This window comes from Pinus tabuliformis, chromosome 9, assembly GCF_031772625.1.
Source record: "Pinus tabuliformis cultivar Carrire ecotype Pingquan chromosome 9, CPIR1, whole genome shotgun sequence".
NCBI lineage: Eukaryota > Viridiplantae > Streptophyta > Pinopsida > Pinales > Pinaceae > Pinus > Pinus tabuliformis.
Window position 1 is genome coordinate 240,993,238 of NC_142307.1, and position 23,962 is coordinate 241,017,199.

Genomic DNA, 23,962 nt, shown 5'->3' on the forward strand with positions numbered 1-23,962 from the left:
CTTAATTGATTAGCATTTATAATGAAATTCATAAAACGTACAAAAATCAATATATATTATAAATTATTTTCACTTTCCAAAATATCAAACAAAATCAATATATATTATAAATTATTTTCACTTTCCAAAATATCAAACATATGAGATTACTCTATAATAATGAATAGAATATTTATGCAATAAACCTATTAAATTATGATTATAATTAATAGAATATTCTTGCAATAAATTTATAAAATTATAATTACACTATTAAGATGTTTTATATGTTGTGATTCTTTTGGAATATGCCTTACAGCGTTTCCTTTGCAACATTTGGTGCAATTGCTAGTTACATTAAACCATTGAAAAAAATAATATTATTATAAATAAGTTGAACATACGAAATTATCATATATATAATTTAATTTACATAGCTATACTAATTATAATTACAATAAACCATTGAAAAAAAAATATTATTATAAATAAGTTGAGCAAACACATTAAAACTATGTAGTTGATTCCTATTTTAACTTTCCAATATCTATTTTCTTTTTTGAGATAGAAAAAAAGAAAAAGATAGTTTTGATCTTCTAGCTTAGTGCTAGTTTTTTCCTTGAATTAAATCAAATTTATGTGTCTTTATCACTCCACATTTTATCTTTCATATTAATTATTATAGTTCTTTTTAACAATGTTGATATTTTGAAGTGTATTCTCCTTCACTATCCCTCAATTATTTAACCAAAAAATTGCATCTCCACTCCAACCTCTTTTGAGCTTTGAGTGACCTTTATTGATGTTGAAAGGAACATGATAAGCAACCTCTCATTCTTCATGTTAATTACCTTGTTATTTTACATCAAATACTTAATTATATCCTTACTCTAGATGAGTGGAAACCTAACTTAAAAAAAAAAGACTAAATAAAGTATTTTTCCATTAATTTTTAGGTTATTTATTATGAAATACTTTTGGATCAGCTCAAATTTCATCCAAATTTTCACTTGGTAACAGGTGTGTTGAAAGATGAAATGTGTTTAAATAATATCTCTATTTTATTATATTTATAATTTTTTGAATTAATATAAAAATCATTCAAAAATAAAAATTCTCAATAAAAAACAACATCCTTCTTGTATAAAATGAGTATGAATAATACTAAGCTTTTTAACTTTCATTAACGTTTTAAATTTCTTTGAAAATCAATTTAAACATATTGGATTTCTTTTAAAAAAAAATATTTCTATAAACAAAAAAATTATTACTATAAACAAAACTAAATAAAATATAAAAATCATTCAAAAATCAAGTTTCTAATAAAAACAAAATCACAACGAAAAATAAATATAAATATGAACAATATAAACAAAACTAAATAAAATATAAAAATCATTCAAAAATCAAGTTTCTAATAAAAACAAAATCACAACGAAAAATAAATATAAATATGAACAATATCTTTGTGTATAGGATGAGTATGATGACTAATACTTATAAGATCATGTTTACGCAGTCTTCTTAATCTCTGTAATACTCTAAATTGTAATTAGAAATATAAAAAAATGACCCTCAATGTAAATACACCTTATTACCATAGCCCTCAAGGTAAAAGGGGCACAAATATCTTCTAAATAGCATTTTCAATAGCTTAACAAAAATACAACAAATGAAATTAACTTTTTTTGTTTTAACAATTTTTTTTTAATCTAAAATTTAATGATAAAATAGTTAAGTGGTTTAAAATCCAATGATAAGATTAAAAACCAATATATTTGTCATATCTTAGGTTAAGAGCTTACTCTCTTTTCCAATATACTTAGTTAGAAGACGGGAGGATTTATCAGAATAAGGAGAGATACTAAATATGAATAAAGTTTTAAATTTTAAATTAAAAAAAAAAAAATTCAATATGTTTATTTGTTTTTTTTTTAAATCTTAATTTTAAATCGAGAGTTATTTATCATAAAATTGTTTGTATTTAGAAAGAGTTTAGTTTGTGAGTTAAAATAGTATTAGGATAAAGTTATTTAATTTTTGATATAGATTAAAGTTTGATTTATCATGAATTTATTCTCATTTTACATATATATTTTATTTATTAATTTTATGTCAGAATTAGATATCTAAATAAAAATAAAATATTTTAATCATAATTATTTATTTATTTATTACAATTACTTAATATAATATGTATAGTTAATATAGAAATATTTTATACAACATGAGTATTGAAATATTTTATTTATTGTTAATATATTTTATTTTTTCTTACTTTCTTTTTCTCTATATAAATTCATATGATTTTGATATTGAAATATGTTACATTTTTTTTCTTTTTTACCATGGTGAATCCATAACATGGATATTCAATTTTCATAGGTACAATATTATATATTTTATATGAGGAATATACATATACTATAAATACTATATTGTCATGTAACTTGCGAAAATTGAATGTGGGTGGATTTGATTCCATTCCTTCCTCCCAACCACTAGGGATAACACCAATTGACATAAAATTATCTTACTTAATATGAACATTGAAATTTTTTTATTTATGATTAAAAATGTCATATATATATATATATATATATATATATATATATATATATATATATTTATACTTAATTTATGTTATGTATGGACACATCTCCTTCATATTCGATAGTAATATCAATAATGCTTTTAATTAAAAGTAACCAAATATGTATATTTATTTTTCTTATTTATTATAATTGATATTATTTTTTATTTAGTGATTATTTTTAATTTTATTTTTAAAGAGATACTTACTAATTTTAGATATTTCTATAAAAATTTTGAGAATACAAGTTCTTTTTATCAATAAAATTTCACTATTTTCTTTAAATTTTTCTTTTAATTAAAGTGTCAATTAAATATAATTTAGATAGTTGAAAGGAATGGTGTTATCTTCTTTTCCTAAATTTAATTCCAATATGTGACAGGTTGAATTCAAAACAAATATACTTTTTATCTAAAAATTATTTATGAAATGGCTTAGAGCCCTCTTGCCTAAAGATCGAAAAACATAATTTCACAAACATCTTTATATATTATTAAAATTTAAAAATTAAGTTGCAATACATATATGTGTTGTTTTATAAACATTAATTCATATTATATTATATATATAGATATTTTAGAAATATTACATGGCATAGTTTCTGCATATCATATTGAATTTGTTTTATGTATTTGATTACATAGTTTTTTATTAAACAAGTATTTATAATACGTTTAATAAATATTATTCATAATATTTTAATTTAATAAGTTTTTAGGTTGTAATCTAATTAATAAAAGGAAGGAAATGATTTTTTATTGCAATTCGATGATTTTTTTTTAAAATCTTGATAATATGATTTCATTTCAAGTACTATTATGATTTTTTGTAAATTAAAATAAGAAAATAAATTTTTAAATATATAAATAAATTTAAATCCTTTAAAAATCTCTAGAACACATAAAAATGACACAGAACATATATATTTTTTATAAATTACATTTGTGTTCTCATTATTCATTTACTTCCCTAAATTGAATTAGACAAAATAAAATAACTAAATACATTTTAAAATGATATTGAAATAATGAAAACCTTAATTATCCTAAAAAAATTTAGAATTAATATCAAATTTATCGTTTAAAATTCATTATTCATTTACTTCCCTAAATTGAATTGGACAAAATAAAATAACTAAATACTTTTTAAAATGATATTGAAATAATGAAAACCTTAATTATCCTTAATTTTATCGTTTAAAATTCCCTTTTGCAAGTAGATAAACCTAATCCTAAGTATCTGGTTTATACTTAATTAGACATATATTTGGATTTGACAAGGTATGTTATACGGACAACCTAAGCAGTTGATTTTGACAAGTTTAAAAGCTCTATAATTTGAAAATTTTCCAACAATCTCATGGAGGTCCAACAATCCCACGCTAAAATAGAGAGATATAACTAAAATATAGAAAAATTACAAATTTTAATTACAAAATATATATTTTTGCTATTTATATATTGCATTTAATATGTTTAGGCCGATAGGCCTTCCTTTGAAAGAAACTTTCGTCGTCTTTTTGTTTCTGAGGCTAACACCTGGCATCCACATTCAGCGGGAAATTGTTCAAGCCGTTTCTATTATGGTCTTCATCCTTCAGCGGAATGGTAGGCATTTTTGTTATCTGCGCCTAGCGGGGGTCGATATCCCTCGCTTCTGCTATCATTCCTGCCTGTCTATCGCCGTATGTGTCTCGTGTCTCGTCCAGGTCGAGAAGAGTCCCAAGCCCATGGCATCTTGTGCCATGCCTGCAGAGTCCCAGCAAAGCCAAGCATCCATTTCCAAGGAATGGGAATGAGCGAATATTAAGAGATTTCAAAGATTCACAGGTGGGTACTGGAACTTCCCTAAGTCCAGACTCTTTGATCCCGGTGCATTTTTCAAGTGTGAGCACCTTCAGCTTTCCACTACAGCTTCCTAAAGCATCTATCAGGCCAAAGTGAGATATCATATTGCGTTCCTCTAACTGTAAATTTTCAAGCGAAATTGCAGTTTTGGTAAATGCTTTCAAACCTTTGTCAGACAATAATTCACACTTGCGCGCACTAGGGCAGCCTTGTCCTATGGACTCCAAACCCGGGTCTGTTAATCCTCGACAACAGGTAATTGACAGTAGTTTCAGCTTTTGCATAACTGAAGAATTTCCCAGAGCCTGAAAACCCTTCTCTGTGACTTTCTGGAGATTTACAAATGTTAATTTAGTTAAATTCTTGCAGTAAAGTCCGATAGCAGCTAAAGTATGATTAGTAACTTTTACGGCCTGCAGCTTCACCTTCTCCAACTTTGTTGAACTCGACACTAAAGACATAATCCCTTGGTTACCAACAAGAGAACAGTCACTGACGGATAAGGATTTAAGATTGGGACAGTGCTGCCCAACTGCTTCCAGGGACTTGTTTCCGATTTTTGGGCAGCTTTCTATGTTGAGGGTTAATAAGCCAGGGCAATTTTCCGCAATAGCTTCCAAACTCTTGTCTCCAATCAATGGGCGGTTGAACAGGTCAAGCTTTTCCAACAGATGACAGCCCTTAGCAATTGCCAACAGTCCCTTACCGCTAATTAAGGGGCAATCCCAGAGAGATAAGACCCTGAGTGCTGGGCATCCAAGACCAATTGTACTAAGACCTAGATCACTCACCCCTCGAGAAGGGTGATTTCCTCGGATTTTGAGCTTGCCTAGTCCTCCTCGACCACCCATGCCTATAGAAATTGCTGCAAGCCTAGTATCAGTAGCTCTCTTTCCTTCCAAACACCTGGACAGGTCTCTAATAACCCATCTTGGCTGCTTTTCACCTGTTCCTTTATCTGCAGTTCCTTTCCATTCTACGTCCAACTCCGTTGACTCTGACTCTAAATATTCCACTTCACCAAATCCATCATCGGAAAACTCTTCAAAATTGTTCTCAGTAAAACTTGCATTCTTTTGACACAGTTTACATTGTTCTGAGCAGTCTCTATTAGGTGTTTCTCCACAAGTTTTGGGGCTTGGCTTGGATCTCTTGATTTCACTTCTCTGCATGCTGCTCTGGAGCATAAGCCAGTGCTTCGACACACACGTGGATACGCTGCGGTCTCGAGCTGCTGGTAGATGTCTGAATATTTCAAAAAGACATTCATCAGGCAGCGTGCTAATAAGATCTTTCTGTTCTTGCCTTCGCTTTGTCTCTCTGAATGGTATGATGAAATTACCACGGAGTCTTTTCCAAGGAGGGCAAAGTACTTCCATTCGAGGTGCAAGAGACAAGAAAAGATCTGTATCCACATGAGCAGAAAACTTAGGCCTTCCAAAGTCTTCATCACCTGCAGATCCAAGGTATAGCACCCTCAGCACAAAAGATATATAGCACCAATCATTTTTTTACTACCTCAATGGCAAATAAACCAAACATAAAGTGTTAAGAAACAGCCAACAAAGCCACAAACTCTGTAAAAAATGGGATAGGTGACTGAAATTTAGCTACAGCACCCAACAGATCACAACCAACCCTCGTAAATCATCTACCATACTTGAAAAGTTGAAACAAACCCACAGATCGTTCAGAGAATAATTCCAGATTGATGAATAGAGTGATAATACGTTTATCCCTTTTAAGTTAATATTAAGATTCATTATTCAAATAATTACACAGCAGCTGAAGGCCTAAAACTAGACAAAACCAAGGCTCCTGCTCCTAAGATGCTAAATGATAGTCAAAGGTTGCCTTAAACCCAGCAAGAACAAGCAAAAGCACAAGGTAAAATGGATGGAAAGAAACGTAGCAAATGATTTAAAATCCACAAATCAAAAGTCCAAAACATTAAAGGCCCGGACACCCATTAACGATAGCAATAGCGACAACCGAAGAAGAAAAGTATTATGAATTTGAGGTTGAAGATGCAGAGGACGAATCAGATTCTGATGTTGGGGGAGATAAAGACAACCAGCAAGTAAAGGGCAAGGGATTGAGGTGGGCTGATGTAGACGACAATGGATTGGATAAGACGCAAAAAAGGCTCATAGAAGCTCTGCCTCCAAAGTTGTCTGGAAGGAGTAAGGCCTTGATGAAACATATAATTTGTTTATCAGAAGAGGATGATCCATCTGAATTAATCATGAAGTGGGTGAGAATAATGAAGCCCAAAAGAGTAGATTGGCTTGCAGTCCTCAAACAGATGGAGGAACAGAACCTCAACCATCCCCTCTTCTTCAAGGTCAGTGGCTTTTCAATTATTATAGATGTGCTTCTTAAATATAGATGGACTAAGTAAATTATTAACCAAGTTGATCTGTATGACATTTTATTTTCAGTCCACTAATGCCTTTACTGCTCTGCAATTTATGCCATACGAAGCTTCTTGGCAGTGTTATCAGAGTCTTCGCAGTCCAAGTGGAGTCGGGAGTTTGACTATGTTTTAAGAGGAAACAGAGTCTAATCAGCTGAATCTGAATCAATCCCGACTTATTCTTTAAAGTTTAACTCATAAATATCACCCAAACTCACTGTTACCACCCAAATTATCACCTAGGAGGAAAAGTCCTAACCTCAATGGGACAACCTAGACGCATAATAGGCAAGCCACTCGCTGTCACCTTGATGGCCTTGCCCGACCAAGGAGACTGCCTATCCCAGGGGGAATCCGCATGATCAATTTAAACTTAGATTGTTGGGAGAGAAATTGGAAAATACTAGCATGACACCTTGATGGCCTTGCCCGACCAAGGAGACTGCCTATCCCAGGGGGAATCCGCATGATCAATTTAAACTTAGATTGTTGGGAGAGAAATTGGAAAATACTAGCATGAATTGACTACTCTTATACTTAACTCAATCAAATCGATTCATTCGTCAAATATGTGAGAATTTGCAAATGTTGAGATCAAGTGTGAAATACCCCGAAGTGAATGCTTAAATGGTTACAAACAAGTAGATTAATGTTGAGAACAAGTGTGAAGTAATCCCAAAGTGATGCTTAAATGATTACAAAATGTAGATTAATGTTGAGAACAATTGTGAAGTATCCCAAGTGATGCATAATTTGTTATAAAATTAGATTGATTCAAGTCACAAGGTAATGCTGAATCTAAAACCCCTGTTTAGATAGAGACCATTCACGTATGGAAATTGCAACAAGTAATCCATAAAGTCCAATTTTAAATACCATTCAAAAATTGCAACTGAAGACCATAAGATTTTGTGATAAATCATTTTTGCTTCATGTATTACTCCTTAAGAGAGTGATCTTATTCACAAAAATGCAGCGAATTTGAGTCATATCCAATATCTCTAGAACCAGTGGGTATTGACACGCTCAAATAGCGCTTATCAAAGTGTTAGGTTGTAAGCAGTTGTGGTTATCAATTTGAAGCGTTGTCTTAGTACGTGTGTATGATCACAATATAAGCAATGAGATAATATTTCAAAGTATGGCATATATCAATGTTATCATAAGAAATAGTGATTGCAAATGAATGAAAACAAAAACATCTAAAATGTTATACAAATAATTCCAAGTGAAGTATTACTCTCTTGATTCTGCCTTAAACTGAATCTGCCCTTAAATAGTATAGCCTTAAGAAAATATTCCAACCATTAAACTGTCAACTGAAAATTTTGAATGAAGTCATTTGGCCCACTCTTTGTAATTCGTCTCAAAGTAAAAACATCCATTCCTTTTTTAGCAATATTAAATCGGATCTGATATAATCATTGCAAGTGCAAATGTTGTGATATGCTAAAGCAAGGTCTAGAATTATTGCCAGTATTTAAGATATTTACCATTAGCAAAACCTAAACCCTAACGTCCTCTTATTGGAGAAAGACTGACCTTCTTCAAAGCTTATATCAGTTGAAAAAACAATGGCAATCCTTGCAAAAAAACCTAGTCATCGCTAAAAGAGAAACATAGAGCGAAAACCTCACATTGAATTTGTCCCTTAATTGCATTCTCCCAAATGTTTTTCAACTAAGCTTGTAGAGGAACTGCCACAACTCCAACCGTGACTTTAGCAAGTGAATCCTCTTTTCTATTTATAACATTCAAATTAAAACCTGATTAATAAAATAATATTTCTTTACAAAAGACCCTGGTATCCTCCTTTTTTCCCTTTGAGTGAATAAAATAGGCCCACAATGCCACTTGTCATCTCCATAAGGAAAGAGCTAGCCTCTAAATCTGTAGAGAAGACCTCAACATTGTGTCCTTATCCCAAAACACCTCAAAAGGTGACATATGCTTTTAAATATGTGACAATGGATTAAATAATGTGTCCTCTTTAGTTGGTGGTCTGCACTCATATAAGCGATATTCTTCTCTTCTGGAAACTTTCCAGTTTTGTCCCTCAACATTCTCGTAGATGTTTTCTTCCAAATTGTAGGATATAATTTCAGGTGTAATTTCCAGCATTATTTCTCAGTGTGCCCATAAATCAACACTGCAATGATTGTAGTGATTCCTGGTGTTGTCTTTTGAGTCACTGAGCAGCGGTGAAAGTCCTATTTCTGTTCGTTTGCCTTTCCTTGGTTTTCCATTTCCCCACTTACTGTTGGTTTTCTGTTCTTGTACTCAATAAATAGAGCCTTCTTACCAGCATCATTAAGGTTCTTTACTTCAAATGGGGTAAATTCCTTTCTGATGTAGCCATGTAGTTCTCCTCAATTTTTTATCAACGTTTGAGGAACTTCTACTTTGAGATTTAGCAAGCTTGCTGATTTCTTATATTCAGTGGTGTAGTCCTGAACAATTTTTCTTGTGTTTGTGAAAATATCACAATTAAATGGATCTTCTTGATATCCAATATCATAGAACTGATCCTTCAACAGCATTTTGAATGTCTCCCATGATACTATCGAGGGTCTCCTTTGCTGCTTCAAAGATTGCATATAGCTGTCTCACCTTAAAGCATGGTGGAAGATAACGAGGAAGTCCTCAAATTCAGAAGGTTTCAGGCTGTTTACCCTTAGTATCCTCTTGATGAGAATTTCCTTCTTTCTTGAAATTTACTGAGCATTCCTCTTTCTTTGTCATTAGATGGGTCATCATTTTTGTTAACATACCAATATTTGTTTTTAACCGACTAAGGATGATATTGGTTCTTCTCTTTCTTCTTGGTATTGTTTGTCAATATGAAAGACCAAATACACAATGCATGGAAGATGTAAAATATGATCTTTATATCAAATGGGGCCATTGCATACAATGAGGCAGATCTCCTTTTATATTACTGGTTATTTCTTGTACAACTAATTTCCCTAATCACGATAATTACAAGTGAATTTGAATTAATCTTACCAAAATGCTTAGTTCCTTGAAGTTTATCTATTATGTTATCAATGCATGGCAATGGATATCAGTTTTTAAGGATATGGATCAACAATCGTCAACACTTTTAACTGCTTTGAAGTTTTGCTCTGCTCCGTTGGATCAGGTGACACACTTTTAACTGTTGATTTGAAGGGTGACTGCTTTTTCCAAATATCAGTTGAGTTGCCTTACTACTTTTTCCCATTCTTTTATGTCACTATTGAAGATATTTTTACTGCTTTTTCCCTGCCATTTGTTGTTGTTCTTCTTCTTCCCTGGCTTCTGGCAAGCACTGTTCTTTTGTGCAGAGAAAGGCTGGTTGATGAAGCTCTTCGCATTCTGCACTAGATGCACTTCAGTAGAGAAATCCCTGTGGATACCCAAATCTACCATATACTCCTAGATTGATGCATTGTCCAGAAATTATTGGAAGAAGGCAAGCAGGTCCACGCCCACATGAGAATCACAGGGGCTCATCAGAATCCCTACTTGGCTACCAAGCTTGTTTATCTTTATTCTGCCTGTGGAAGCATTGTCGATGCGCGGGCGGCATTCGATGAAGCCTCTGAGCGGACTATGTTTATGTGGAATGCTTTGCTCAGAGATTATGTTAAGAATGGGTTCTGTGAAACCAAGGCTATGGAGATTTATAATCAGATGAAGTTATCTGGCACAGAGCTTGATAATTTTACGTTCTCAATCATGCTGAAGGCATGTGGAAGCTTAATGGACCTGCAACAGGGGATGGAGATTCATGGGCAGGTTATTAAGACCGGTTATGAGCTTGATGTCTTTGTGGGAGGTGTGCTTGTGGATATGTATTGCAGGTGCCGTTCTGTGGAGGATGCAACTGAAGTGTTTGAGGAAATGTGCCATAGAGATGTTGTCACATGGACAACTATGATTGTTGGACTTGTGCATAATGGGTTTCATGGCGAAGCATTGGAATGTTTCCGGCAGATACATGTGGAGGAACACAAGAATGTTTCACTAAGAAGCAATGCTTCGATTTGGACCCCGAGGATATCTCTATACTCCTGCGCCTGATGTGCACAGGGTGTAGTATTTCACGGATACTGAGTTTTTCATCAGATGGGTTGGCCATTGGGATATATGTTTGGACGAGGATTTTCCCATAGAAGCCAATCACATTAAGGCAAATGCAGAGGAATTCAAATAGGTGTTTTTGCGTGTGCGTACAAGCTCATATGCAAGTGCAAGCAATAGGTTAATTTCGTGGTACTATGCTGTTTAAAGTTTCTGTAGTTTATTGTCTAGGGATGGATTCTGTATGCTATTTCCTGAAATTATGTTCAGGGCTTTTATATATATAATAATTAAACTATGTATTCAAAGTTTGCCTAATACTCTTTGTGATGTAAACAAATTTCAATGAACATCAAACTATTCTCATAATTGGCATGGATTCTTGCAACATATCATCGGCAAGTTTTTTTTCCCTTCAATTTTGTGATTCGTTCCTTCTGGTCGAGGAAGGTTCCAGACCTTCACGTCTTACCTGAGCTCAAAAAGATAGAACAATATCAAAGGTCAATGAGCAAGTAATTCAAATGACAAGTATAAGAGCGATACAGTGCACTATTGCAAGTAAGATGGAATGTTCACAAATCAATGGGAGAGCCTAGACGCATTATAGGCAAGCCACTGTCATCGGCACTTTCATTCTCGTTGAGACATCTGGCGTGTTTTCCTACTCGACCTCTGGGTATAGCCTTGCTTGACATATGTGCACAGATTTTACGTCACCTTATAATATTTATCATTTTAAACCAAAATACAATTATTTCAATTTAACATTTCTATCGGCCTCTCTTTGCACCTTTTGGGGCAATTGCTAGTATATTTAATTACCAACGAAAGGAAACTGTTACGTTTAACATTAAATGTAAAGTGTGACGCGGAGGAAGAGCTAGACCGGGTTACCACAGTCGCACTGTCATTGGGGGGCATCATCATTATTATCACCGCTAAACTAACTAACTAAACTGACCGCAAACCCTTCACACCTTCGCTGCCTATCACCTACTTCCCTCCTCGCACGCTCTACCTATTCTGTAAAACATGCTGCTCCAACATTCTTATTCTTCTTCCTCCTGAAGCTACCTTCGTTTTCGAGAGCCAAACCGAGGGGGATCACAGCAAATCAGAGCAGAAAAACAAGAAGCAGCCGAAGATGCTCGAAAGGTAAATTTTCCAGTCTCGTCTTTGCTGCCATATCGGCTTTTTGTGTTTCCTTTCGTTTCTGTGCGCCATGTGGATGCGAATTCTGCTGACGACGATGATGATAATCATGGCGCCGGTAACGATAGCTTTCACCAGTACAGTCAAAGAAATTGGAATGGAAAATGGCGGCACGGTCTGCCATAGGAGCCGGGGGAAAAATCGAGAATTAAGAATCAAAGATCAACTGAATAGGCTAGCTCGGTTATTTTGTCTGTCAAGGGGCGTACAAAGGCATCTGGGGATCGCAAGGCAATGGCTGATGCACTCGTACGCTCCCCTGACATGTCGATTCTCAGTGGGGATTCGCTCACAACTGCCTGGCCGGGCAGCGGGGAATATTTACATTTATCGCCGGCTCCGTCTAGTTTGGGAATGTTTAGTTTTCTTGGCCCCGTGGCCCTGATTTCGAACCCCGGAAAGAACATTTCCGGTTCTTGATTTAGAGAACGTGAATGTCTGAGCAACCGGTGATGAGGCCCTCGCCTTGTTTAGAAAAAGTTAAAAGTTTTTTCTCTAAAGCCCGACCCGTCTTGCCAAAATCGGCGTAATAATGCCGTCTGCCAAACTCGAATCCATTTCTTGACGTTCCAATCCTCAATATTCTCAGTAAATACTCAGTAGATACGGAGAAATTAATGAATTCCCGTTTCTCTTCTTCTTCTTGCTAACATCGGCCCTTATAGATCGGCTCCGCCTTCTTGCAAGGACCGACCGGCGTTATAAATCATTATTAAGTCTCTAAATCTGATCCGTCGAATTGACAGCCAGAGTTTTCTGAGCCACCGTTAGATTTATAGCGGCAAGTGCCGCTGAAGGATAAAATAGCTGTGTACCTGTCTATCGCAATTAGGGATTTCAAGCATTTTTCCCGCAAGTTTTCTTTCGGTCGTCTCGCGGTGTATAGAGGGACAGTCAACACATCTCAAATGGGCGGAGATTTTCTAAGCTGAAAAAATTATATGATGATTGTAATCGAATCCTTTGCACGTTCGATGAATCCTGACCATTTTAAGAATACAAATTTCTTGTTATTCTCAGCCATGTGCAATGGGATGTTGTTTGGTCTTGGTCTTCAAAGGTTCAAGGGCGTGACCGACAAAATTTTTTTGCAAGTATTTCACAATCGTGTTAACTGTCGCAGATAGCAATCTTTAGCGGTATAGTTTCAGGACTCTCTTTAATGCACAGTTTAAGTCCTTTATAACTGACTGTCAACACTCTAAATGATTTTTTAGGGTACACAAACATTCAGAGATTGTTCCTTCAGGTGTATGGACAAAATAGTTTTACAACTTTCATAGCTTCTAAGAATTACAATTGGATTTCCTACAACAGACGTTTTATTTTGCTGAGTGAGACCAAAATGTTGGTTCTTTAGTTAAGATCAATTGCAGGTTTAACCAAACTTTACAATCATTGCCGTCTTGCTTGTGCACTCTCATCTTGGTGTCTGTTGAGTATATCCTTACTTCTTAGGTCATTTATGGTATACATTCAACCATTGAAAGAGGATATTTTTTCTATATGCAATTATCATATATAAAATTAAATTTTATATATATATAAATTGAAAAGCTAATTTTAATTACATTACACCATTGAAAAAAATAATATTATATATATAAATTGAAAAAAATATTAAAACTCTAGTTAATTTTTATGAAAATACCAATATATTCCAACATTGAAAGAGAAAAAAATATTAAAACTCTAGTTAATTTTTATGAAAATACCAATATATTCCAACATTGAAAGAGAAAAAAATATTAAAACTCTAGTTAATTTTTATGAAAATACCAATATATTCCAACATTGAAAGAGAATATTTTTTCTATATGCAATTATTTTTTTCCATATGCAATTATCATTATATAATTAATTATATAACTATGATAATTCTAAATTTTTCTATATGCAATTATCATTATATAATTTAATTATATAACTATGATAATTCTAATTACATAAAGCATTGAAAAAAAAAATGATTATTAACTGTGTAATTGGTTCCTATGAAGATGAGAATACATTCAACGAGTGAAAGAGGATATTTTTATTAATAAGATATTTTTATTAATATGAAAGAGGATATTTTTACTAATAAGATATTTTTATTAATATAACTAGCTAAATGATGTACCATTGCGGGTGGTATTCCCCTTAAAGCTCCCACACCTCTAGGCTTCTGTTCTCTACACAGCGTGCACTATTACGACGAGATTCTTATTAGTCCCTGGCAATGGCCAGGGACTACTATTGCCAGGGGCCAGGGACTTTAGCAATCGAAAAATGTGGGTTAACAATAGTTTTAGCTGGTCACTTAACTTTTTCCAAACTTAACTTTTTCCAAACTTTAATTCTTTAAAGTAGTTTTATAAGAAATCTGTTTCATCATCTTATTACACGAGGCTAAAATCATAGCTAAGGCTAAAATCATAGTCTTACCTGGTCACTTAACTTTTTCCCAAACTTTATCCAAATTCTTGACTACTATTGCCAGGGGCCAGGGACTTTAGCAATCGAAAAATGTGGGTTAACAATAGTTTTAGCTGGTCACTTAACTTTTTCCAAACTTAACTTTTTCCAAACTTTTTCCAAACTTTAATTCTTTAAAGTAGTTTTATAAGAAATCTGTTTCATCATCTTATTACACGAGGCTAAAATCATAGCTAAGGCTAAAATCATAGTCTTACCTGGTCACTTAACTTTTTCCCAAACTTTATCCAAATTCTTTAAACATCACACTGTAGTTTTATAAGGAAATCTGTGGAAATCTGTTTCATCAACTTATTATGAACCACTACATGTACGCACCACCTGCATGTACACCACTACGCAATACGCACCACCTGCATGTATGCCTGCCACCGTTTCGTTTACATGTAAACAGGTGTCATACAAGTGTCACGCATTCGAAAGTTTACAGTACTTTGTCATACACTTCCCCTCTATCACACCACTATCATGAATTTCTAAGAAAAACCAGGTAGATGGCTAACAAATACCAGTTTGTCATACAAGTGTCACGCATTCGAAAGTTTACAGTACTATGTCATACACTTCCCCTCTATCACACCACTATCATGAATTTCTAAGAAAAACCAGGTAGATGGCTAACAAATACCAGTTTTGGTGGCGTTCCTGCCGTGTCCTTCCAAGGGCACGATGTTGGTAATCTCTCGATCGAACCAGACCTGCTCATGGAGGTGGAGAACGCAGTTGATGGCGAGAGACTCACCCGGGAGGGTCGAGATTGCGAGGGAGCTGTGCACTGAACATTCAACCGACCTTAGACCTTGCTCCCTTTCTGAATGTCAATACCAACCGACCTTAGACCTTGCTCCCTTCCTGAATGTCAATACCGCCTCACTGCTTCGACCGAAGACCTTAGACCTGTCCTTCATCAACCGAATTGACTTCATAGAATTGATATAAAAAACCTTACTGCCTGGGAGGATCAATCGTGACGCCCGCCTTCATCGACTAACTGCCGCCTTACCCCTTAGAATTGACACTGATGACCCATCCAGGGGTTGAATTCGAATTGCAGGCCGAGCATGTGCGCGAATCCTTCGAGCCGTCGCCCAGTCTTGTGCAGCGCCAATAGAGCTATTGAATCTGGATAATAGTTAATACATGCAGGCAGTCCCAAAATGTCCAGTCGAGATGCTCTCCAAGTGACCATTATAATAGCAGGGGTTCTATAAAAGGCCCTTATTATATTCCCGTTCAACTCAAAGGGCAATGATCTATAGTCCATGCGGTTCTTCCCTCGCTCTCGGCCAGTGCTTGCATGAAGGGAGGCCACTGCACGCTCTGCATTATATTGATGTCGACAACGTGAATCGAAGGCGAGTCGGTGTCCAGCGCCTCGAGTATTGCCTGGCTCGCCATCATACACCAAGAGATTTCTTAAATGCGCCGCACTGGATTCGGTGATGCCCCGGTCGATGACGCCCATCTGCTCGGGCCTCTCGGACCTCTCGGGCTGCTCGGACTCTTCTTCTTCATCATGAGAATCTGAGGAGCCAAGCATTTCATTGAAAGATTTTATTTTCTTGCCTATAACGTTCCTACAGTTTCTGTTGCTCCGATTGTTGCTGCCGCTGCATTTGTATTATTTGTCTCGGTCTATAAATCTGCATTTGTATTAGCAGAATAACCTATGAAAAGGAGTGGTAAATCTGCATTTGTATTAGCGGAATAACCTATGAAACAGAGTGGAACCACACAAGCTCTTCCGATGAAACGCTGGCTTTCTGAACTGAGTCACATATGTTAGCTTGGCTTTCTGAACTGAGTCACATATGTTAGCTTGATGCAACTTTTAAGTGGCGTGGTTAGGGATTGCATGCTATCTAATGGTGATAGAGGATGGAGTGGTAAGGCATGTGGCTCTCATGCTAAGGCCCACATAGTCCACTAACTTCGTTTTTATTTTTATTTTATTCCACCCATTATATTTATTTAAGTTATCAGGTTGATACTCCTCCTTTACAACTATGCCTTTTTAAGTTTCTGTTTTTGCACACTTTCATTTCAATCTCTAAGCATTCTCTTGTTCTTGTTCTTCGTTTTGATTTTTTTGATTTTTTCATTGTCAAGCCATGAAAGGTAAAGCTCAATGAACAATGTTGATGGCATATTTTGGCTTCCCTAGATCCAACAAGACTGAGCAGGTAAGTTGATGAGCTTAGGCCTTCTTTCACTATGCTTTTCATGCATTTTTACCCTCCTGTTTTGCTATGTTTAAGGTCCAATGTGATATTGACTTGAGGCATCAGAGGTCATTGTGCATTCAATGGCAAAATATGGTTTCCCAAAAAATTTTGTAAGATTGTTAAGGCAATGTCTCTATTTCTGTTTTCGACTGTGGCTACCCTTTGTTTGTTGCAGGAGCTCTGGTATATTTCCAGCGTTCATAGTAGTGGTCTTTTTGTATCCCGCCGTTGGGCTAGGGTCGGGTATTGGACGTATTTCCACCAATGGTATTCATTGACAAATCATATAATAACTTTGTGTTTAGTTTTCAGTGGTGTCCTGTATAAAATGTTTTGAACCATCGATGAATAATTTAACGGGGGAATTGAAAAATACAAGCAAATGAAAACTAATGCAGGCTTAGCTTAATGATCATCACAGGCAGCTTCTTTTGTACAACCTTGAAAGCTAAACTTCATTTTGTGCTAGCATGAGTTGGGTTCTCTTATGGACGTAGTTCCACCAATGGTCTTCAATCATAGAGCATATAAGATTGATGCAAGTAGGAAACTAGAGAATGCCATTTTCTGGTGGCTATTCTTTGCTGGATTTTAATTTTCTTGGAAGTTTGACATTTTTGAATTGCAGGTACCCAGATCCTTACCCTTTACCGGATCCTTACACAGTGGTTTGGCTTAAGCCTTACAAATGATTTTGCATATTAGATTATCACATGCATGATAGATTTTGATATTTGAGTTGTATCTTTTAGATGTTACATGGTGCAATTCAGTTGGTTTGGACTTTGATCATCTGGTCCTTGCTTATTCTGTATGTATATTGAACAGCGGCCAGCAGAGTAGCTGCAAAAGAGTTGGAACGTATAGATATCTTGTTTGGGCAATATGCGGACAAGGATGCAGAAGGCATAATAGGGTTAGTGATTATAATATTTGTTAAAACTTAAATAGTAAATACATTGTGATTTTCTTAAATTATTAGTGATAATTGTTTCAACTGATTATTGCTTTATTCAGTTGCTAGCTCTCTCAAAAGTCTATTTAATGAATTTAGATTTTTTGATCATCTGGTCCTTGCTTATTCTGTATGTATATTGAACAGCGGCCAGCAGAGTAGCTGCAAAAGAGTTGGAACGTATAGATATCTTGTTTGGGCAATATGCGGACAAGGATGCAGAAGGCATAATAGGGTTAGTGATTATAATATTTGTTAAAACTTAATAGTAAATACATTGTGATTTTCTTAAATTATTAGTGATAATTGTTTCAACTGATTATTGCTTTTATTCAGTTGCTAGCTCTCTCAAAAGTATATTTAATGAATTTAGATTTTGGTTTGCAATTGCTAGGACTGGCAAATATATTTCATCAGGTCTTTTATCCTATCTTACAGAGCCCTACCATGAATCTCTATTCTGAGAAAAGAGTGAGAGCCCTTTCAGCTTGGCAATCTCATTTTCCCAGCTTCTATTTGTAGTCTACATTCATTATCTTCTGAGTAGCCAGAGCCAGAGAGTGATATCAAAGAGAGCCTCAAGTTCCCACAATTGGTTTTCTTGGATTATTTTATATTAAGATATTTCAAAAAAAAGATATGCTAATTACCAAATGCCACAGAATGTCAATAGCCTACTATTGGCCAGAGGCAATATTTTTTAGGAACCATTAGGAACCACCCATGTATATGTTGCATGCATTCCTCCTAAGTAGGACAACACCGTGAAGCTGTCTTTTCGTGTTTGATTTTGTATTTCATGTAATATAGGGAGGCTACTCCCAATTAGCATGCCAAAAGTTGGGGGTGACCTGTTATTGTCCACCACTCCATAACTTTTATTTGCAGAAAACTAAATTTAAACAATGGGTCATAAACCATTTTTGGATTCAAAACCATTTTCACAATGCAGCCATTGATTTTAGTTTTCACTGCTTTTCTTCTTCTCTCGAGAAATTTTAAGGTAATCATCAATTTTCGGATTCAAATTCATCTTCAAAATGCAGACATTGATATTTCAAAAAAAGATATGCTAATTACCAAATGCCACAGAATGTCAATAGCCTACTATTGGCCAGAGGCAATATTTTTTAGGAACCACCCATGTATATGTTGCATGCATTCCTCCTAAGTAGGACAACACCGTGAAGCTGTCTTTTCGTGTTTGATTTTGTATTTCATGTAATATAGGGAGGCTACTCCCAATTAGCATGCCAAAAGTTGGGGGTGACCTTTGTCCACCACTCCATAACTTTTATTTGCAGAAAACTAAATTTAAACAATGGGTCATAAACCATTTTTGGATTCAAAACCATTTTCACAATGCAGCCATTGATTTTAGTTTTCACTGCTTTTCTTGTTCTCTCGAGAAGGCATTTTAAGGTAATCATCAAATTTTCGGATTCAAATTCATCTTCAAAATGCAGACATTGATTTTAGTTCTACTAGCTTTTCTTGTTCATCTCATAAAGGCATTTAAGCAAGGTCGTGTTCTCGCTAGCCCAGGTACCAAAGGTTAGCGCTACTACAAGTATCCTTCTCTGCCATCAAATGCTAATGGTAAGGTAAAGGAAAACATGATATTCTCCCAGTAAGAGAATGTCCCAAGCCATTAAATCAAGGGCACCAGTGTCTACTTCTATTCAAACTCTCAGAGTTTGAAACATCACAATCTGAAAAGTAAAGCTCATGTTGACCAGTAGACTGTCTGAAATCACAGAAAATTTTCAGCTGTTTATTCCTAGCAAATATTGGTCTTTCCAGAACATCTTGAGAAAAGGTAATTTCTCCTTTGTAATGGTTTCAAGCAAGTCAGTTGTTCTTATAGTCTCCATGAACGATTTCTCTGTGTATGATACATCTCTTTGTTCAATGAAGGCTGCATGTGGTGTTTCTACTTTGTTATGATAAGGTTTATTTTGGCAACCCTCTGACCATAGAATCAATCAAAAGGAGTGTCATCCACATTTCTTACTAAGAAGCAACCACCACTGGCTTCTATTAGAAGAAGACAGTCCCACTGGCTGAACATACTCCCTCAACTCATACATAGATAGCAAGTTGGTGAGAGTCAGATTGCTGAACATACTCCCTCAACTCATACATAGATAGCAAGTTGGTGAGAGTCAGATTGCTGAATGGTCTCTTTGACAACAGTCATGGGTGCAACGCATTGAGATGCTACTGACACATATATGCAGATATAGATATCAGGGTCTAAATAGTGGAGACATGTAGAGCCAGAATACTGAGCCCCCTGTGATGAAGAGTATACCGTGTGATGAAGAGTTTACCATTTTGAGGGCTCATGTTTACCATGCCTTATCCTTCAATAGTCTCCTTAATAAATACTGAGCAATGACAATAACATGCTCCATCGATGGTATCACTAAAGGCGAAAGACTGCAGGTACTTTCTTCCTGGACCAAGAAAGGCGAAAGACTGCAGGTACTTTCTTCCTGGACCAAGAATGGATGTAGGTTATGTATCAAAGTCCTTCCTATTTGTCATGTACAATCATGAGAAAGAACCCAAGATGGGTGTTGAAAGTTTCCATCTATATCCTCCTCAGACATCAGTAAAATGGGAGAGATAGCCATAATTTGATGAGAGAAGGTGAGAATAGGTCTCTTCTGCTGAGCATGCATTTGCTCTTGAAAATAGAACAGAATCATGCCTGAAATACCAAAATATCTTGGATAAGCAAGCTGAAAAACTCTATGGAAAGTGCCATATCCTAACCATATAATATGCTATAATCATTCATCAAAACATCCCTTGAAATCTTGGAAAAGTAAACTGAAAACAACTCTACAGAAGGTACCATTTCCCAGCCATCCAATCATTCATCATGATTACACTTGAATGAGGTTAGGGTTAGATTCTGTAATTGGTAAAAATATCCCTTAAGTACTTAGCATGAGGCCAAGTTCTATGTATATGTGTAACCATATATCATTGTCAGATTTCAAGTGTACCTTACATTACAGAGCAGAAATAGCAACTCTGCCATTACAACCTTGTCAGATTTCAAGTGTACCTTACATTACAGAGCAGAAATAGCAACTCTGCCATTACAACCAGCTATTTGAAGTAACATATCATACTCAGATTTGAGGTAAAACCCGTGTAAAGATGCATGACAGGGTAGCACAGAGTAGGGAATAATTCTAATCAAAGGAAACATTCCCATTGTCATACAATAAACTAATAGGTCTCTTCTACTGAGCATGCATTTGCTCTTGAAAATAGAACAAAATCATGCCCGAAATACCAAAATATCTTGGATAAGCAAGCTGAAAGACTCTATGGAAAGTGCCATATCCTAACCATTTAATATGCTATAATAATTCATCAAAACATCCCTTGAAATCTTGGAAAAGTAAACTGAAAACAACTCTACAGAAGGTATCATTTCCCAGCCATGCAATCATTCATCATGATTACACTTGAATGAGGTTAGGGTTAGATTCTATAATTGGTAAAAATATCCCTCAAGTACTTAGCACGAGGCCAAGTTCTATGTATATGTGTAACCATATATCATTGTCAGATTTCAGGTGTACCTTACATTACAGAGCAGAAATAGCAGCTCTACCATTTCAACCAGCTGTTTATTTGAGGTAAAACCCGTGTAAAGATGCATGACAGGGTAGCACAGAGTAGGGAATAATTCTAATCACAGGAAACATTCCCGTTGTCATACAATAAACTGATATGTTGCCAATACTATGCACAATTTTCTTTAGTACAAGCATGGTGAGGCAAATGCAGAAAACAAGTGAGAACAATAAGATTGCTATGGGGCTGGCCTGTATGCTGCCCCTAGCATCTACAAAATACATACAACATCCAATATACCATCTACAAAATACATACAACATCCAATATACCAGGTATATGAGAACTTTAAGAATGATTGAATAGAAAACAACTGAAATCACTCCAGAGTCCCACTTCCAAATGCATTGGAATGAGGTGCCTACATTAACTGTACTTATGCATGGAAAAGTAATCATAATAGACAAAGGATCATGGGATTGCTATGCTGAGCTCTGTATGAACCCTACAAATTTGGCATTATCTTTTTTTTTCTACAATTGAGAATCTTGGGCATTCCAAAGAGGATAAGTAGGAATTATCGAATTTAGAAATAGTCCATAAATACAACCATGAAGGCCATTATTAAAATAAGGACAATTAATAGCGGTTGCTAAGAAGTGGGTATGATTGGTAAAACATATACGCCCAGACTGAAGCAGGGGCCTTTTGTAATTTATCAAATCACGGTGACCTAGTTTTATTTTGAGAGAATTAATGTAATGCAGTGCGTTATAATATTTATTTAGCAGATTTGTGAAAATTATTTAGCTTGAATGCACATTTAGGTGTAGTAGTGAAAAATTCAAATTCTTGAAAATTTTGACTAACATCTATTACACCAGCAGCAAAAATCTAGTGCTCCATCTGTTTGTATAAACCCCATCACCAGTGAAAATATACATTGTTGGAATAGATGGTCCATGGTTTCTTCGCTAGCACAATTTGTCCATTCCAGGGTCCTTGCAATTTGAGTTCACTTTATGAGCTCCACCCTGTCTGAGGACTGATTTATAGCCCATAAATATCTATTGTCTGAGGACTGATTTATAGCCCATAAATATCTATAGTTGAGCTTCTTGATCTGTTTTAGTATACCTTTTGGGATCTTTACTATAGTCGACCAGAAAATAATTGGTATGCTCTTCTAGCCTCCAAGAAAATAATTGGTATGCTCTTCTAGCCTCCACTTTTTTAACTATCCATGGGGAGTTGGCAGAGTTATCTATTCAATTTTAGATAGAAACCCAAATATTTCAGACTGTCATGAGCATGAATCTTTCTAGTATGTGTGATCAAGAGAAGAAATGTTCCTTATTTTTCTTGAAAGGAAAAGGAGAATGTTCTCAATAAACAAGAGATGTCATATAAGAATATGTTTGAAAATATTAACACTAGGGAAATTGCCATTCGATGTTGCATCTTTAACCAATTTGCTTGGGATTTTTGCTCATCTGTTTGGAAATATTAACACTAGGGAAATTGCCATTCGATGTTGCATCTTTAACCAATTTGCTTAGGATTTTTGCGATGGGTAAAAAGATTAAAGGGAACAATGTGCATCCTTGTTGAAGGCCTTTGGATGTGAAACCTAGACTTCTTAAATAGACTAAATAAAATTCATATGTCCGCCCGCAATTATACAGGGGAAATCAGCCAACTTGAATTTCTGTGTTAAGGAATGGTCTCTTGGTTCTTTGCGAGGGCTTTTCATTGAATTCTGGGACGCACAATTTAGATTTGTTTCCAGAAGTTATGAAGATGGTGATGCCGAGCCCTCCACTCCAAATTTATCTCTCTATATCTCCTCTTGGAAGCTGGACAATATATCTGTTTTTTTCAAATGTTAATCAATTATATATACTATTTCCAAATATTCAATAGCTTAAAAAATCCGAGTGCGCTTGAATCTGTGTTCTGTGCCGATGCCCAGCTCTTCAATTTGGCTTTAATCTGGCCTTTGTTTTTCTTTTTTTTCTTTGTTCCAAGGGGGTATGCATTTTTTTTGGATCGTAAGTAGTATTATGATTTGGAAAGTGCCAAGGGCCACTCTTGATTGCAATGAGCAAAATGTTAGGAGGTAATGATTTGAAAAGTAACTAGGGTTATCTGAATGATTATGGGCAAAATCTTGAGTAACTGAATTGGTTTACTCCACACTTTGGTAAGTGTGGCTCCTTTGCATTGACAATCTATTCTGAATGGAAGGGGTTTTCTAAATTGGCTTTCCATGGTAATGTTGATGTTTAATATATCACGGGAACTCTGGCTTCTGAGTAGTTATGAAGATGGTGATGCTGAGCGTCCTCCACTCCAAATTTATCTCACTATATCTCCTCTTGGAAGCTGGACAATATATCTATTTTTTCCAAATGTTAATCAATTATATACACCATTTCCAAATATTCAATAGCTTCAAAAATCCGAGTGCGCTTGAATCTGTATTTTGTGTTGATGCCCAGCTCTTCAATTTGGCTTTAATTTGGCCTTTGTTTTTCTTTTTTTTTCTTTGTTCCAAAGGTGGGTATGCATTTTTTTGATCGTAAGTAG

The 23,962-nt window shown here is 35.2% G+C and overlaps 4 protein-coding genes across 6 annotated transcripts in view; 2 read left to right on the forward strand and 2 right to left on the reverse strand.

Moving 5' to 3' along the window:
• Nucleotides 1–4,202: 4,202 nt before the first annotated feature.
• Nucleotides 4,203–5,798, reverse strand: LOC149148078 (EIN3-binding F-box protein 1-like). Its single transcript, XM_089442064.1, has one exon. The coding sequence runs from the start codon at nt 5,796–5,798 to the stop codon at nt 4,203–4,205; it is 1,596 nt and encodes a 531-aa protein (XP_089298190.1).
• Nucleotides 5,799–10,309: 4,511 nt separating this feature from the next.
• Nucleotides 10,310–10,900, forward strand: LOC149148079 (pentatricopeptide repeat-containing protein At1g71460, chloroplastic-like). The gene has a single exon (XM_089442065.1). The coding sequence runs from the start codon at nt 10,310–10,312 to the stop codon at nt 10,898–10,900; it is 591 nt and encodes a 196-aa protein (XP_089298191.1).
• A 5,454-nt stretch (nt 10,901–16,354) lies between these two features.
• LOC149148080 (uncharacterized) overlaps nt 16,355–23,962 on the forward strand; it is a 170,793-nt gene continuing 163,185 nt past the window's right edge. Inside the window, exons 1-5 of one of the 3 annotated variants that reach the window (XM_089439963.1) lie at nt 16,355–16,479; nt 16,703–16,776; nt 16,994–17,085; nt 17,647–17,734; nt 17,921–18,006. In XM_089439963.1, the coding sequence (XP_089296089.1) occupies nt 16,729–16,776; nt 16,994–17,085; nt 17,647–17,734; nt 17,921–17,935 (243 nt within the window). In that variant the 5' untranslated portion in view covers nt 16,355–16,479; nt 16,703–16,728 and the 3' untranslated portion in view covers nt 17,936–18,006. Of the gene's footprint in view, nt 17,086–17,646; nt 17,735–17,920; nt 18,009–23,962 lie in introns of those variants that run through there. The other 2 variants (XM_089439962.1, XM_089439961.1) reach the window with 2 other exon arrangements.
• LOC149148081 (protein MITOFERRINLIKE 1, chloroplastic-like) overlaps nt 19,703–23,962 on the reverse strand; it is a 101,090-nt gene continuing 96,830 nt past the window's right edge. The window contains exon 6 of the mRNA XM_089439674.1: nt 19,703–20,489. Within this exon, the coding sequence (XP_089295800.1) occupies nt 20,381–20,489 (109 nt within the window). The 3' untranslated portion in view covers nt 19,703–20,380. The remainder of the gene's footprint in view (nt 20,490–23,962) is intronic.

Coding starts and splice junctions, on each gene's coding strand:
- LOC149148078 (XM_089442064.1), bottom strand. CDS start 5,798: ATGGAAGTACTTTGCCCTCCTTGGAAAAGACTCCGTGGTAATTTCATC.
- LOC149148079 (XM_089442065.1), top strand. CDS start 10,310: ATGAGAATCACAGGGGCTCATCAGAATCCCTACTTGGCTACCAAGCTT.